This window comes from Rhinopithecus bieti, unplaced genomic scaffold (assembly GCF_001698545.2).
Source record: "Rhinopithecus bieti isolate Rb0 unplaced genomic scaffold, ASM169854v2 scaffold_5924, whole genome shotgun sequence".
Taxonomy (NCBI): domain Eukaryota; kingdom Metazoa; phylum Chordata; class Mammalia; order Primates; family Cercopithecidae; genus Rhinopithecus; species Rhinopithecus bieti.
This window is the reverse complement of record NW_016805189.1, coordinates 1,319,728-1,335,155: the sequence shown is the minus strand read 5'-3', so window position 1 is coordinate 1,335,155 and position 15,428 is coordinate 1,319,728. Positions and strand designations below refer to the sequence as shown.

The window sequence follows — 15,428 nt, the reverse complement described above, 5'->3', positions numbered from 1 at the left end:
AAAAAAAAAAAAAAAAAAAAAAAAAAAAAAAAAAAAAACCTTCAAACAATAGGGCTTTTGAGAAGCTTAAGGAAGTTTTCACTGAGCAGTCTCAGCCAAAGTTCATGCTAAGACATTTTTGGGTGTGGCTTTTATTATTGAATGGAATGAAACCCAGTTAAGAATCACAAGACACCTACAAAGTTTTCTGAAGAATTACATTGGCAAAAATACCACCTCATATTATCCACCGCTGGATGTTGAGTATAAAAATCTTTGAGTGGAGCTGTACTTAAGGAACTACACCTAGGGAGCTACACCTAGTGAGCTTCATCAACACCTGGGGTTGATTTAGATGATGAGATTCTGGACTTTGAGATGATGCTATACTGGGTATTATGCAGGATCTTAATTTGCATATGGAAGACAGATAAGTAATTTGTGACCAGAGGGAAGACTGTGGTGGTTTAAAATATGGCTACAGATTATTTGGCACTAGCTTCAAAAGGTGGAACCTAAATCCCCTCCCCTTGAGAATAGACTGGACTTAGTGACTTGCTTCTGATTAATAGAATAAGGAAGATGTAATGATTTGTATGATTCCATGACTAGGTCATAAAAGTCACTGAGGCTTCCTCCTTGCTCTCCCCTGGATTGCTTGCTCTGGAGGAAGTCAGCTGCCATGTCATGAGGACACTCAAGCAGCCCTGTGGAGAGGTTCATGTGGCAAGGAACAGAGGCCTCCAGTCAATAGCCATGGGAATGAAATTTCCCAAAAGCAGATCCCCTAGCCCAGTCAAGCCTTCATGTGACTGCAGTCCTGGCCAATCATCTTGACTGGAGCCTCATGAGAGACCCTTAGTCAGAACTACCTGGGTAAGACCCTCCCAAATTCCTGACACTCAGAAATTGTGTAATAAATACTTGCTATGTTAAGCTACTAAATTTGGGGGCAATTTGTTACAAAGCAATAGATAGCTAATCTGCCTGGCTAGCTCCTTCTCATACAAGCCACCTGCCATTTCCCTTAAGAGTTCTTCCTCTGGCCATTCCTTAACTAAAATAGCTGCCACCCTAAACTCTAGTTTCTACTCATACCTGTTTCTTTCCTTCAGTGCTAGGGGATTATTTGCTTACCTCTTTAGGGTCTGTCTTTCCTACTGCCTCATCCAAATGACAACTCTGGAGGTCTGAGACACTGTGTGGTCACCACTAGATCCCTAACATCTAAGACAAAGCCTAGTCAAGTTTTGTAAACAAAGGAAAATGCCCACCTTCACTCACATAGCTAAAAGAAATGGAAATTAACACATGATTACATCATTTTTACCTACCAGAAGAGTCAGCAAAGTTATGGCCCATGGGCCAAAGCCAGCCCATTACCTGGTTTTGTAACTGAAGTTTTATTGGGACACAATCGCACTCACTTATGTATCCTCTACAACTGCTTTTGCACAATGGCAGAGTTGAGGAGCTGGAACAGAGATCTTATGGCCCAGAAAGCTGAATATATTTCTTATTTGGCCCTTTGTAGAAAATGCTCACCATCCCTGATCTACGAGATTGCCAGAGATGAAAAAGTCTGATGATATTCAGTGTGGGTGAGGGTGCAGAAAGTATCCTCATATATTGTTTGCTGAAGGTACAATCTCTCTAGAGAACTGATCAATCAGATTTAAAATGCACATACTCTTTTGACTCATTTCACTTCCAAAAATTTATAGTAAAGTCATAATGGAGAAATTTACAAAGATATAGAAGGATGTTCCCTGAGGCACTATTTGAAGGAATAAAAAAAAAAGGGTAACAACCATCAAGTGGGGATGGTTACATAAATTATGGTATATACATACTATGAAACTATGAAAGACTACTGCAGAATAAACTAGCTTAACAGACTATATCATATATATATTACAATACACTAGTTATATATACTAGTTTAATCAGCACTGTAAAAGTGCTCAAGAGACTATACTCACAAATACATTCTCACATAATTTTTTTTAAACTAAAAAGTAAACTTTAATGTTGAAAATGCAAACTTGGGGAGGGCAGAAAGATCACACACAAGGCTGTCACCTCACACTTGGGTTGCACAGCAGCCGGGCAGAGGCGCTCATCACTTCCCAGACAGGGTAACAGCCGGGCAGAGGCCGCACCTCACTTCCCAGACGGGGCAGTGGCTGGGGCAGAGGCACTCATTACTTCCCAGAAAGGGCGGTGGCCGGGCAGAGGCGCTCATCACTTGCCAGACGGGGCGGCAGCCAAGCAGAGGCCGCACCTCACTTGCCAGACGGGGCGGTGGCTGGGGCAGAGGCGCTCCTCACTTGCCAGACGGGGTGGTGGCTGGGGCAGAGGCGCTCCTCACTTCCCAGACGGGGCGGTGGCTGGGGCAGAGGTGCTCATCACTTCCCAGACAGGGCAGTGGCCGCGCAGAGGCGCTCATCACTTCCCCGACAGGGAGGCGGCCGGGCAGAGGGGGCAGCAGCTAGGCAGAGGCGCTCCTCACATCCCAGTCAGCTGGGCGGCCGGGCGGAGGAACTCCTCACTTCCCAGACAGGGCCGCGGCCGGAGGGAGGGACTCCTCACTTCCTAGACAGGGCAGCAGCCAGGCAGATGGGCGCCTCACTTCCCGGAGAGGTCGGCGGCCAGGCAGAAGCCTCCTCACTTCCCAGAGGGGCCTTCTCACAAAATTTTTTTGTAGCTTCATGATTTGTTGTTTTCCACCAGTGAACCTTGACATTTTAGATGTATATCATTCAAAAAGTATCTTTCAGAAAATATAGCAGCTAGGTTTCTGTTTGTTTTTTGTTTTTTTTGAGTCAGGGACTGTAGCCCAGGATGGAGTGCAGTGGCGCGATCTGGGCTCACTGCAACCTCCGCCTCCCGGGTTCAAGTGATTCTCCTGTCTCAGCCTTCTGAGTAGCTGGAATTACAGGCACATGCCACCACGCCTGGCTAATTTTTTGTATTTTAGTAGAGACAGGGTTTCACCGTGTTGCGTAGGCTACTCTCGAACTCCTGAGCTCAGGCAATCTGCTAGCCTTAGCCTCCCAAAGTGCTAGAATTACAGGCGTGAGCCACTGCACCCAGCGGCTTTATTTATTTATTTATTTATTTAGGTAGATCATTTTTAACCTTTTAAGTAGTAACGCACCAAAGGCAAATGAGAACCACTTATTTAGTACCGGTGTAGTCAGCTTAAGTTACCGACCTAGTGATAAGAACTCCTAAGTAAAATGCTCCTGCATAATTTAAATATTTATGGTAAACAAATGCTGAGTATCTGGTATTGCAATCAGCTCTGTTATTGTGACGTGAGGGATGTAGAAGCAAATCAAGAAAAAAATTAATTCTTTCCTTAAAACAGTCTATAGGCCAGGTGCATTAGCTCATGCCTGTAATCACAGCACTTTGGGAAGCCAACACTGGAGTATTTAAAATGAAATAATTGCCTGACCCTTAAAACCACTTAGTATAGTTGGAAGAGCAGCAATTATGCCTTTTTTACAGATAAGGAATCTAAGAATCAGAAAGGCAAAGTAACCTGCCTCTCTACATTGCTGTCAACCAGGACTGTGTTTAATTTTCAGACCCTTAAATCCAGGGGTCTTTCTACTACACTGTACTATTCCCCAACATCACTAAAAAAAGACCATTCTTCTCACTATAACGTATGGCATGTCATTCTCACCTTTCCATGCCTCATCACAAATTCTGTCTCCCCCATCTCCACCCTGTGAATTCCCTTCACAAACAGTAGATCTCTCTCATCTGCAGTTTTGCTTTTCAAGGTTTCAGTTACCCATGGTCAACTACAGTCTGGAAATATCACCTACAATAAGATATCTTGAGAGAGAGAGAGAGACCACTTCATATAACTTTTATTATAGTATATTGTTATATTTGTTCTATCTCATTAATAGCTATTGTATTAACACAATATGGAATGTATCTGCCACAAATAAAGAGGGACTACTGTATGCAAACTCAGTCCTCCACTGGGATTTCATTTCCTCTTACAGCTCTCCTAGATTATTCCAGTTCACACTGTAAAAGTGATTATATATCATACCCAACTAAATCAGAGTCGAGGAGTTGAGGGAAAACTCATTCGGGGTGAATAGCACAGTTTTACCTAGCAGCTGCTGAAACAACCTGCTGTGACTATCAAAATAGTTGTTTGCCAGTTCCCAAATGCTTCTCTAGTGCCAGTGAAGGTTCTTGCAAAGCAATACGTAACATTGTTCTTTCTAATAAAATCCCCAACCTTCTCTTTGTTCCTCAGACCACCCCGATCTGTATGTATACCCCAAGTTGCAATTTTGTTATTCCCAAACAAAATGTTTAATTTACAGCTTTGTCTCTTTATTTTGTCTTCAACAACACACTCTTGATTCCTTCCCCAAACACCCTCCAAACTTGGCACTTTAGAATTTAATTAAGCTGCTAGCATAGATCAGTTTGGCTAGTGGCCAACCTAACTAATGCCTTAAGAACAGTAACTGTGACTTTCAAAACTTTTATTTACCTCACTGTCTTTACATACATTAGAAAGGGGTTGTCCAAAAAATATTTTTATTTATTAAATGTTATGTTAATGGTTCAAATGTTTCCTTAATGGCAGTACCTTGAGTCACCAAGGCCTCTCTAATGAATGCCTTCTATTCACACACCAGATACCACCTCTAGTCATTTAATTTGCTGCAGTGGCTGCCATATTCTATCCCCGTCCTTTCCTGAAGTGACCTATTCTCTCTCTTCCTTATTTCTGGGACTAGCAGGGACTCTCTTTCTCCTTGGGGTATCTATGAGTTAGACAGTTCTTACGCATTCCTATTTCTTGCAGTACCAGTTGTTAATTACTCTAATGTATCACATTGTCACTGTTCATTTTACAGTTGGATGGTGTATTAGTCCGTTCTCATGCTGCTATAAAGAACTTCCCGAGACTGGGTAATTATAAAGGAAAGAAGTTTAATTGACTCACATTTCCACAGCAAGGGGAGGCCTCAGGAAACTTACAATCGTGGCGGAAGGGTAAGCCAACATGTCCTTCTCCTCATGGCACCAGAAAGGGGAAATGCCAAGCAAAAGGGGGAAAGGTCCCTTATAAAACCATCAGATCTTGTGAGAACTTACTCACTATAACAAGAACAGCATGAGAGTAACTGCCCCTGTGCTTAAATTACCTCCCACCTGGTCCCTCCCACAACACATGCGGATGATGGGAATGACAATTCAAGGTGAGATTTGGGTAGGGACACAGAGCCAAATCCTATCAGACAGAATCTAAGAATGCCTTATTGGTTTAAGAGACATATACTTTAGAAAGCTGAGCTTCAACACAAATCCTCAAACTCTTCCAAAAAACTGAAGAGGAGGGAACCCTTCAAACTCATTTTACGGAGCCTGCATTACCCTGATACCAAAGCCAAAGACACTACAAGAAAACTACAGAGCAATGTCCCTGATGAATACTGATGCAAAAATTCTCAACAAAATACTAGCAAACAGAATTCAACAGCATATTAAAAGGATTACAGATCATGACCAATTAGGATTTATTCCTGGACTGTGAGGATGGTTCAATATATGAAAATTAATCAGTGCAATCAACACATTTACAGAATGTTGGGGGTAAAAGAAACACGATCATCTCAACTGATGCAGAAAAAGCTTCTGACAAAATTCCACAACCCTTCATGATAAAAACACTCAATAAAGTAGGAATTGAAATAAACTACCTCAACATATTAAAGGCCATTGTTCCATGGTAGCAGTTCTATGCAAATCTACCCCCAAATTCCAAGAAAGCTGAGAGGCTGGCAAATCCATTTTTTTAGAAAAAAACATTTAATAGGGACATAAGAACAGAAGCCATCTCTGTGTCTCTGTCTTGGGCAGAGAAAAGATGGTGGATCTATGGGCCATAAATCCCCCGACCTAGAGGTTTATATACCAGAGTGAAAGGGTGATTCAGAAGGGACTGTAGGACAACTGAAGGAAGATAACATCAAGGTTGTTTTGACCTAAGGTCAGGATTTATGGTAAGTACATACTCTTATACAAGGAACCACAGATAAATTGGAAATCTTAAGAGGGTTTCCTGGAACTGGGGTTAGTCAGAAGTCAACAAGGCAGATTAGCAACCCAGATGGAGTTATTTTGGCCTCCAGAGCCGTATATGAAAAGCCGGCGCTAATGTCTTACTAAGTGGTGAAAAGCTGAAAACTCTTCCTCTAAGATCAGGAATAAGACACGGATATTTGCTTTTGCCATTTCTATTCAACATAGTACTGGAAGTCCTCGCCAGAACAATTGGGCAAGAAAAAGAAAAGACATCCATATTGGAAAGAAAGGAGTAAAATTATCTCTGTTCACAAACAACATGACCTTACATGTAGAAAACCCTAAAGATTCCATAAACTGTTAGAATAAATGAATTCAGCAAAGATGCAAGATACAAAATTAACGTGCAAAATGAGTTACATTTTTATACACTAATAATGAGAAGGTTGGAAAAGACGTTAAGAAAACAATTCCATTTACAACAGCATCAAAAGGAAGAAAATGCTTAGGAATAAACTAAGAAGACATATTTGAAAACTGCAAAACACTGATGAAAGAAATTAAAGAAGACACAAATAAATGGAATTACATCCATCATTGTACATTGGAAAACTGATGTTCATACTACCCAAAGTAGCCAAAGTAACCTACTTTGGGTAGTATGAACATCAGTTTTCCAATTTAGAAAGTCCATTCTAAAATTTATATGGAATGTCAAGGGACCCCAAATTGCTAAAACAATATTTAAAAAGAACAACAAAGTTGGAGATCTCACATTCCTGATTTCAAAACTTATTCTTACATAAGCCACAGTAATCAAAACAGTGTGGTAATAGCATAAAGACAGAGACATATAGACCAATGGAATACAACAGAGCTCCAATAATAAATCCTGGTATCTATGATCCTTTTTTTTTTTTTTTTTTGAGACACGGTCTCACTCTGTTGCCTAGGCTGGAGTGCAGTGGCACAATCACAGCTTGCTGCAGCCTTAACCTCCTAGGCTCAGGTGATTCTCCCATCTTGGCCTCCCAAGGTGTTAGGATTACAGGTGTGAGCCACTGCACCCAACCTTGTGAATCTTCTTTAGTAGGGTATGTGTTCAAGTCTTTTGCCTGTATTTTAATCAGGCTATTTGTCTTCTTATTGTTGAGTTTTAAGAGTTATTTTGTATATATTGGGTAACAGTCCTTTATTAGATACTTCTTTTGCAAATATTTTCTCCCAGTATGTAGTCTATCTTATTCTCTTGACTTTCTTCACTTTAAAATCAGGTTGTTTTCTGTTATTGAATGGTAGGATTTCCTTATGTATTCTGGATATTGGCCCCTTATAGGATATATGATTTGCAAATATTTTCACCTATTTTATAGGCCTTTTCACTCTGTTGTGTTCTTTGATAAATAGAAGTCTTAAATTTCAAATGTACCACTCTAGTACAGAATGTTATTCGTGCAAGAGGCTTGGGGAAAAGCAGAAAGGATACATAAGAACACTCTTCTTTCTGCTAAATTTTGCTATGAACCTAAAATTGCTTTAAAAAAATTAATTGGGCCAAGGACTTGAATAACATTTCTCTAAGGAAAATGCATAAATGCCCCACAAGCGTATTTTTAAAATGTGCAACATCATTAAATCATTAGAGAATTGCAAATCAAAACCAAAGGGACATATCACCTCACACTCATCTGATGGCTACTTTCATTTTAAAAAAGAAAGAAAAGAACAGAATGTGTTGGCAAAGATGTAGAATAAGGTGAACCGTTGTGCACTGTTGCTGAGAATGTAAAATGATGTAGCCCCATCAAAACAGTATGGCAGTTCTTTAAATAATTAAAATAGAACTACCACACAATCTGGCGATTCCACTTCTGGGTATATATTCAAAAGAATTAAAGCAGGGTCTTGAAGAGGTATGTGCACACCTATATTCATGACAACACTATTCAAAACAGTCAAGAGGTAGAAGTCAAGAGGTAGAAGCAACACAAATATCCATCAATGGATGAATAAACAAACTTTGGTATATACATACAAAGTATTATTATTGTCTTAAAAAGGAAATTCTGCAGCCAGATGCAGTGGCTTATGCCTGTAATCCCAGCACTTTGTGAGGCCGAGGTGGGAGGATCGCTTGAGTCCAGGAGTTCAATATTGGCCGGGGCAACATGGAGAAACCCGCCTCTACCAAAAATACAAAACAATTAGCCAGGCATGGTGACCTGCGTTTGTAATGCCAACTACTTGGGAGGTTGAGGTGGGAGGATCACCTGAGCCCAGAAGGTAGAGGCTGCAGTGAGCAGTGATCTTGCCACTGCACTCCAGCCTGGGTGGCAAAGTGAGACCCTGTCTCAAAAAAAAAAGGAAATTCTAACATATGCCACAACATGGATGTATTTGAAGACATTATGATAATTGAAATAAGCCAATCACAAAAAAACAAATACTGATCGTATCAGAGAAGCCAAATTTACAAAGAGAGAAAGTGAAATGGTGGTTCCAGGGACTGGGGGAAGGAAGGAATGGAGAGTTAATAGGTACAGAGTTTCAGTTTTGCAAGATTAAAAAGTTCTGGATATTCGATGGTGTATAAGTTTAGTCTCAAGTTATCCCTTTAGATATTTTAAGTTCGGCCTAGGGGTTCTCGGTATATAGTGAACTATAACCTAACTGAATGTGTAAACAAGCTGTAACCTACGCTTGAACCTATCACTGAGTTTCAGCCAACCAAAGACGGCCAAGTGTTCAAACCATGTTCAAATAGGGCAAAAGCCAGGCTGTAACCAATCAACTGTTTCTGTACCTCACTTCCATTTTCTGTACATCACTTTACTTTCTCTCTCCATAAATTTTCTCCCACCAAGGGGCAGCACTCGTCACTCTGAACCTATTCTGGTTCCGGGACCTGCCCAATTCACAAATCATTCTCTGCTTAAACTGTTAGATTTAATGTGTCTAAAGCTTTTAACAGTGCACAACCATGTGAATAACTTAACACTACTGAACTGTACACTTAAAAATAGTTAAGATAGTAAATTTTATGTTACCTGTATTTTACCACAATTTTTTTTTAAAAAAAAGCTGAATTAACTTGCCAAAATAATTTCAAAATTCAATTCCAAAATTATAAATGCTAGGTACCAAGATTCTTGGTGCATCAGAACTATCTTCATCCTTCCTTTTCCAGAACAAGTTCTAGGCACCAAGATTCTTAGCACATCAGAACTATCTTCATCTTTCCTTTTCCAGAACAAGTTCCAGCTGCCTAGACAGGCTGAAAGTCTGGGGCAGTTTTGGTGATCAAATGGCCAAACTAGAGGAGACAATGGCTTCCACGTAGATGAAGCTAAGGATTTTAAATTCAAAAATTGCTGCCTATTGGCTACTACGTAATAACTTAAAACATTCATACTGACTTAGGAAGCTTTTGTGTTCAGCAACTTCCTCAATAATACTCAGAAAGACCTGTTGCATTCTGGGCCCTGCGGGCAGGAAATAGTGCCGTCAGGGAGCTTACAGCCTAGCACAGGACTGTAAATATAAACATGTAACGCGGCACCCCACAGAACAAAAGCATTAGGTCGCTGATTCCACTCGTGTGTACGTCACAGTGATCAACTGATTCATTTCCACCACGTTTCTTTTCATTTCAAGATGCCAAATTAAGGCTGCGGCGGTTTCCATCCGTCCCTTCCTACACCGCGGCGCCCGCTGGGGATCCGAGGCGCATAGAGGGGAGCCGCAAGTCTTCTGGGCCTGGGCCCTCCTACACCCGCTAGGAGGGGAGGGAGCGCCTCTCCCGACTCCCGGAGGAGGGCGCCAGTCCTCCGGTCCCCGGAGAAAGAGAGCAGGGAGCTCAGCCCTCTTTCTCCTGTGAGTCCCGGGAGATGGCCGCTGTCCCTCTGAAGCCGGAAGTCGGCATCTAAAGGCCGACCATTGCGGACGAGCGGCTGGGAGGCACTGGAGAGGGGACAACGTACCCATTCGGATGTGCACGCTGGCGGAGGCCACGCTGCTGCCATAGTTGAAGTCGTCCTCGATCGAGGAGCAAGGGTACCGGGAGTCGGGGTCAGCCATGACGGCAACACCACCCCTACCCGCCCTGGCGGAGCAACCGCAACCGCCTCCTATCCACTTCCGCGAAGAAGAGCCCAGCCCCAACAAGTCGAGCGGCGTGGGCGGGCGAACCACGAGCGAGTCGATTTTCTCGCCTCAAAAATTCCAGCTGGGCGGAGAAAGCAGGAATGGCTCCGAGTTAGGATGGAGGAGAAAATGGTTTACATTCCCGGCGTCATCTGAAGTGAAACTTTTCTCAGATTGTTCTCAACAAACTTTTTAAGTCCTCTCACCTGGAGAGTCGCTAGTGGTAGAACCCATGTCCCAGTCACCCATCCACTCAACAAATACACGTCTCATTCATCCACTCTTTGAATAATCACACCGAGGATGCGTTTTTACTATTATTTACAAATAATAATATATATATATATTTATTGGGCACTTTCTATAAACTAGGCTTTCTGAATGAAGTAATATTTAATCCTGAAAGGCAAGTAGGGGCCAACCAGAGAAAGAGCAGTAATGTAGGCTGGTCCTCAAGTGACCAACCTCTGCAAAGAGGGAGATGGTGAAGCTCAGCTGGTGTAGGGGACAGGTGGCAAAGAATGAGGCTGGAGAGATAGAGATAAGCAAAGGCCAAATCATCCTATGCCAGAAGTAGAATACATTGAAGAGGGCCGTGACCAAAGGCAGAGAAAAGGGGATAAAGTTTTATTACTCTTGAGAGATGATGGTGGCAAACACAATGGATTAGAGTGAGTATTCATGATATTGTTGTCATTCCAATATAAACAGGTGTAGACATACCCAGAGTAGTGTCATCCTAGGGTCCCTTGGAATTGTTTTGTTAAGTTTACTTTGAGCTACCCACATTGCCCAGTCCTCACCTTAACCACAACACCCGAACACTTAGCAAGTGGAATTCAGAACAGTTGTGGAACAGTCTATTCTGAAACTAAATCCTTAAACTTGATGTCCTCAGAAGCCTTTGCCAAAATAACTAACCTCACTTCCATAATGACAAGAAAAAACAAAAATAAAACTTTATCTTTTATGATTTTACATTTTACAAGCACATCATTTTAATTTGTTTTTGTTGGTTTGTTTTGAGATAGAGTCTCAGTCTGTCACCCGGGCTGGAGTGCAGTGGCGCTATCTAGGCTCACAGTAGCCTCAACCTCCTGAGGTCAGGTGACCACATCTGGATAATTTTTTGTATTTTTTGTAGTGATGGAATTTCGCCATGTTGCCCATACTGGTCTCGAACTTGGGCTCAAGTGATCCCCCCACCTCGGCCTCCCAAAGTGCTGAGATTATAGGTATGAGCACTGTGTCCAGCCCCTCATTTTAGTTTGTTGAATGGATAGGTGAGTGGGATATGGCCTCTATCACGTTAGTCACTCTCCAGGTGAGTGGACTTAAAACGCTTGTTGAGAAAAATCTGAGATAAGTTTCACTTCAGATGAGACTGGGAATGTAATCCGTTTTCTCTCCCATCCTAACCTGAAGCCATCCCCTCTTTCTCTGCCCTGCCATAATAATGGAATTTTTTTATAGAGGACAAACTGGAGCTACGTTGGGAACCCACCTTTGTATTGACTAAAAACAGCATCAGCAAAGTTTGATCCTCTACCTCTTACCAATTACAAAAAAATAAATTTCAGATAGATTGTGGATCTAAATGTGAAAGGCAAAACAATAAAACTTAAAGAAAATGGTACAGGAGAATATGATTTGGAGGAAGGCAAAGGTTTCTGAAACCAGACACAAAATAGCACTTAACTTCAAAGGAAAAGATTGACAAATTAAATTATATTAAAATTAGGAATATCTAGTAATCAAAATATACCATAAGAGAGTGAAAAGGAAGCCATAGAGTAGTGGAAGATATCTGCTATACATATAACCTACATAAGGCTTCTTTTCAGAATATAAAAACAATTGTTATAAATCCAGACCAAAAAAAGACAATCAATAGAAAAATAGACAAAAGATTGGAACAGGAACCTAACACACACACACACACATGCACACACACACATAGCCAAGTGGCTAATAAATAGATGAAAAGTTGATCAGAGAAATGTAAATAAATGCCAAAATGAGACATTTCTAAGCACCCACCAAACGATTAAAATTAAGAGGTTGATAATATCAAGTGTTGGCAAGACTGGATTATCTAGAACTCAAATAAGAGCTGACTTAAAAGGTGTGCAACCTATGCTATTGCAGAGAGCCCTGGACTCAGAAGGACCCTGCACTTGGTTTAATGCTCAGCTGTCACCATTTTGAAATACTTAATAATTTTGCCTTCGAATATGTATTTTGTAAGTGAAGTCTGCAAGTACAATGGAATATGAACATGAATAGAAGAGGTATGCACAATGTGGATGTCCGCTGTTTCCTGCCAATCATTTGCATTTAATCAGTTAGCATGCCCCATGAGCACAGAATTCTGTTAGACCTGCAATGCATGGGAGTTAAGCTACACTCAAAGCTAGTAAAAGATAAGCATGTCACACCTGCAACTTAGTAAAGGGAAGAAAAGAGAAGGCACTGACAGCCCCAAGAGGCCTAGCTTTCCTTACCGACGAGAACTTACTTTGAATGCAGAAAGAAGGCAACGACGTTTTTTGTTTGTTTGTTTGTTTGTTTTTGAGACGGAGTCTCGTTCTGTTGCCCAGGCTGGAGTCAGATCTCAGCTCTCTGCAAGCTCCGCCTCCCGGGTTTACGCCATTCTCCTGCCTCAGCCTCCTGAGTAGCTGGGACTACAGGTGCACGCCACCTCGCCCGACTAGTTTTTTGTATTTTTAGTAGAGACGGGATTTCATCGCGTTAGCCAGGATGGTCTCAATCTCCTGGCCTCGTGATCCATCCGTTTCGGCCTCCCAAAGTGCTGGGATTACAGGCTTGAGCCACCGCGCCCGGCCAGCAATGACGTTTTAAGAAACATGAATGACCAAGGAATCTTTTTTTTTTTTTTAAATAGAGTCTTGTTCTGTCACCCAAGTTGGAGGGCAGTGGTGCAATCATAGCTCACTGCAGCCTCAAACTCCTGGGCTCAACGGCTCCCCCCATCTTAGCCTCCTTAGTAGCTAAGACTACAGATGCATGCCACCATGCCCAATTCATTTTTTTTTTTTTCGAAACGGAGTTTCCCTCTTGTTGCCCAGACTGGAGTGAAATGGCGCAGGTGTCAGCTCACTGCAACCTCTGCCTCCCGGGTTCAAGTGATTCTCCTGCCTCTGCCTCCGGAGTAGCTGGGATTACAGGCATCAACCACTACGCCCAGCTAACTTTTTAGTGTTTTTTGTAGAGACGGGGTTTCACCATGTTGGCCAGGCTGGTCTCAAGTTCCTGACCACAGGTGATCCGCCCACCTCGGCCTCCCAAGTGCTGAGATTATAGACGTGAGCGACCGTGCCCGGCCCTAATTTTTTAAATTTTTTGAGACAGTGTCTTGCTGTGTTTCCCAGGCTGGTCTTGAGCTCCTGGCCTCAAGCAATCCTCCAGCCTTGGCCTCCCAAAGCGCTAGGATTACAGGCTGTCACATTCTTTTTTTATTTTTTGAGACAGAATCTCACTCTGTTGCCAGGCTGGAGTGCAGTGGTGCAATCTCAGCTCACTGCAACCTCTCCCTCCTGGGTTCAAGCGATTCCCCTGCCTCAGCCTCCCGAATAGCTGGGACTACAGGTACCCGCTACCATGCCCGGCTAATTTTTTTGTATTTTAGTAGAGACGGGGTTTCACCATATCGACCAGGATGGTCTCGATCTCCTGACCTCATTATCTGCCCGCCTCGGCTCCCAAAGTGCTGGGATTACAGGCGTTAGCCACCGTGCCCGGACCACATCACGTTTTACTTGTGTGCTTTCCCTGTAAATGTCAACCGCTTACACTCAAAATGAAGACACAGAAGGAAAAGGAAAAATATGGCAATCATAGTTCCTTTTCTTTTCAGGCTATCCTTTGCAATTAGCTGAAGTTAGAGAGTGTTGCTATAGTTTGCATGTATCAAGAAGTGAAATAAAAATAATTGCTTTAGTTTTGTGTGACTTTTCCACAATTCTTATAAGAATGAAATAAATAAGTACAAGCCATGAAATACAAATTGTGTCATTTTGGTGATTCCACATATGCATTAACCCCCCTTTTAAATTTGTATTTAAAACTAGCATTGAAAAATATAAAGATCAATGGCAAAATGTGTGCTAATAATTTTAAATGATTTTTTATTTACTACATTAAATAGCAAGTAAAAGGCATCATGGCAAGTCAAGAGACTGCAAAAGAAATGAAAAGCTTTATATGTAAGTATCTTTAATAGGGCTTTTCCTGCTTTTTAAACAAGAGGTCCAACATTTTTACTTCTTGCTGAGCCCCACAAATTATGCAGATAAAGCAATTCCTTTGGAAAATTGGCAGTATCTACCAAAGTTGAACATACACTGCAAGTTCTATGACTTGGCAGTTCTACTCCTAAATAAAGTATATGTTCAACAGAAATGCATGCACGTGTTTACAAAAGACATAACCAAGAATATGCATAGCCAAGTTATTCTGAATAGCCAAAAACTAGAAACAACTCAAATTGTCCACTATTGGAAAAAATGAATAAATTATAGTGTATTCATATAATCACATACTTTATATAATTAAAATGAACAAATTGACATGTTCATGGGATGTAGCTTACAAACATAGTGCTAAGCAAAAGAAATCAAATGTAAGGAAGGTGTAGAATAACATAAAGAATAATGTAAAGCTGAAAAGCAAACAAAAGTAATCTATGGTCTTACACATCAGGAAATTGTTTATCTTTGGGGAGAAGGAAGGGATAATCATAGGGAGGAGGTACTTAGAAGGAATTCCGGGATTCCAGTAATGTTCTGTTTCCTGGCTGATTACTTATGTTCACTTCTTGATAATGAGGCAAGCTATTTATACTTAGGATTTGTGTGTATTTTATACTTAAATTTGTATATTATACTTAAATTTTAAAATTGTCATAGAAAAGTGAAAATTATTTGCTCCCTCTCAGTTTAGATAAGAAAGCTATCTTATGACAATAAAGCATTTACTTATAGACATGAAATCCAATAACTCGGTAATCTAATGCTTCTCTATTTATTTTAAAGCTACAATTTTAAATTGAAATTGAATATTCAATTTCAATTTAAAGCTTTGTAAATAAAATCACTAATCTAAAGGAAACTTTATTGATTTTTAAAGACCTATCTGCATGCTTCCTCTTCCCTCTAACTGTCTCTTCATCATTCTCACCTCCTTTTCACCTGTGTTTGCTCTACAATGCC

General features: G+C 41.2%; 1 protein-coding gene across 1 annotated transcript in view; it reads right to left on the bottom strand.

The window, feature by feature from the left end:
- TMBIM4 (transmembrane BAX inhibitor motif containing 4) overlaps positions 1–10,242 on the bottom strand; it is a 31,613-nt gene extending 21,371 nt beyond the window's left edge. The window contains 2 exon segments of the mRNA XM_017871582.1: positions 1,502–1,640; positions 10,035–10,242. Of these exon segments, the coding sequence (XP_017727071.1) occupies positions 1,502–1,640; positions 10,035–10,131 (236 nt within the window). The 5' untranslated portion in view covers positions 10,132–10,242.
- Positions 10,243–15,428: the final 5,186 nt, after the last annotated feature.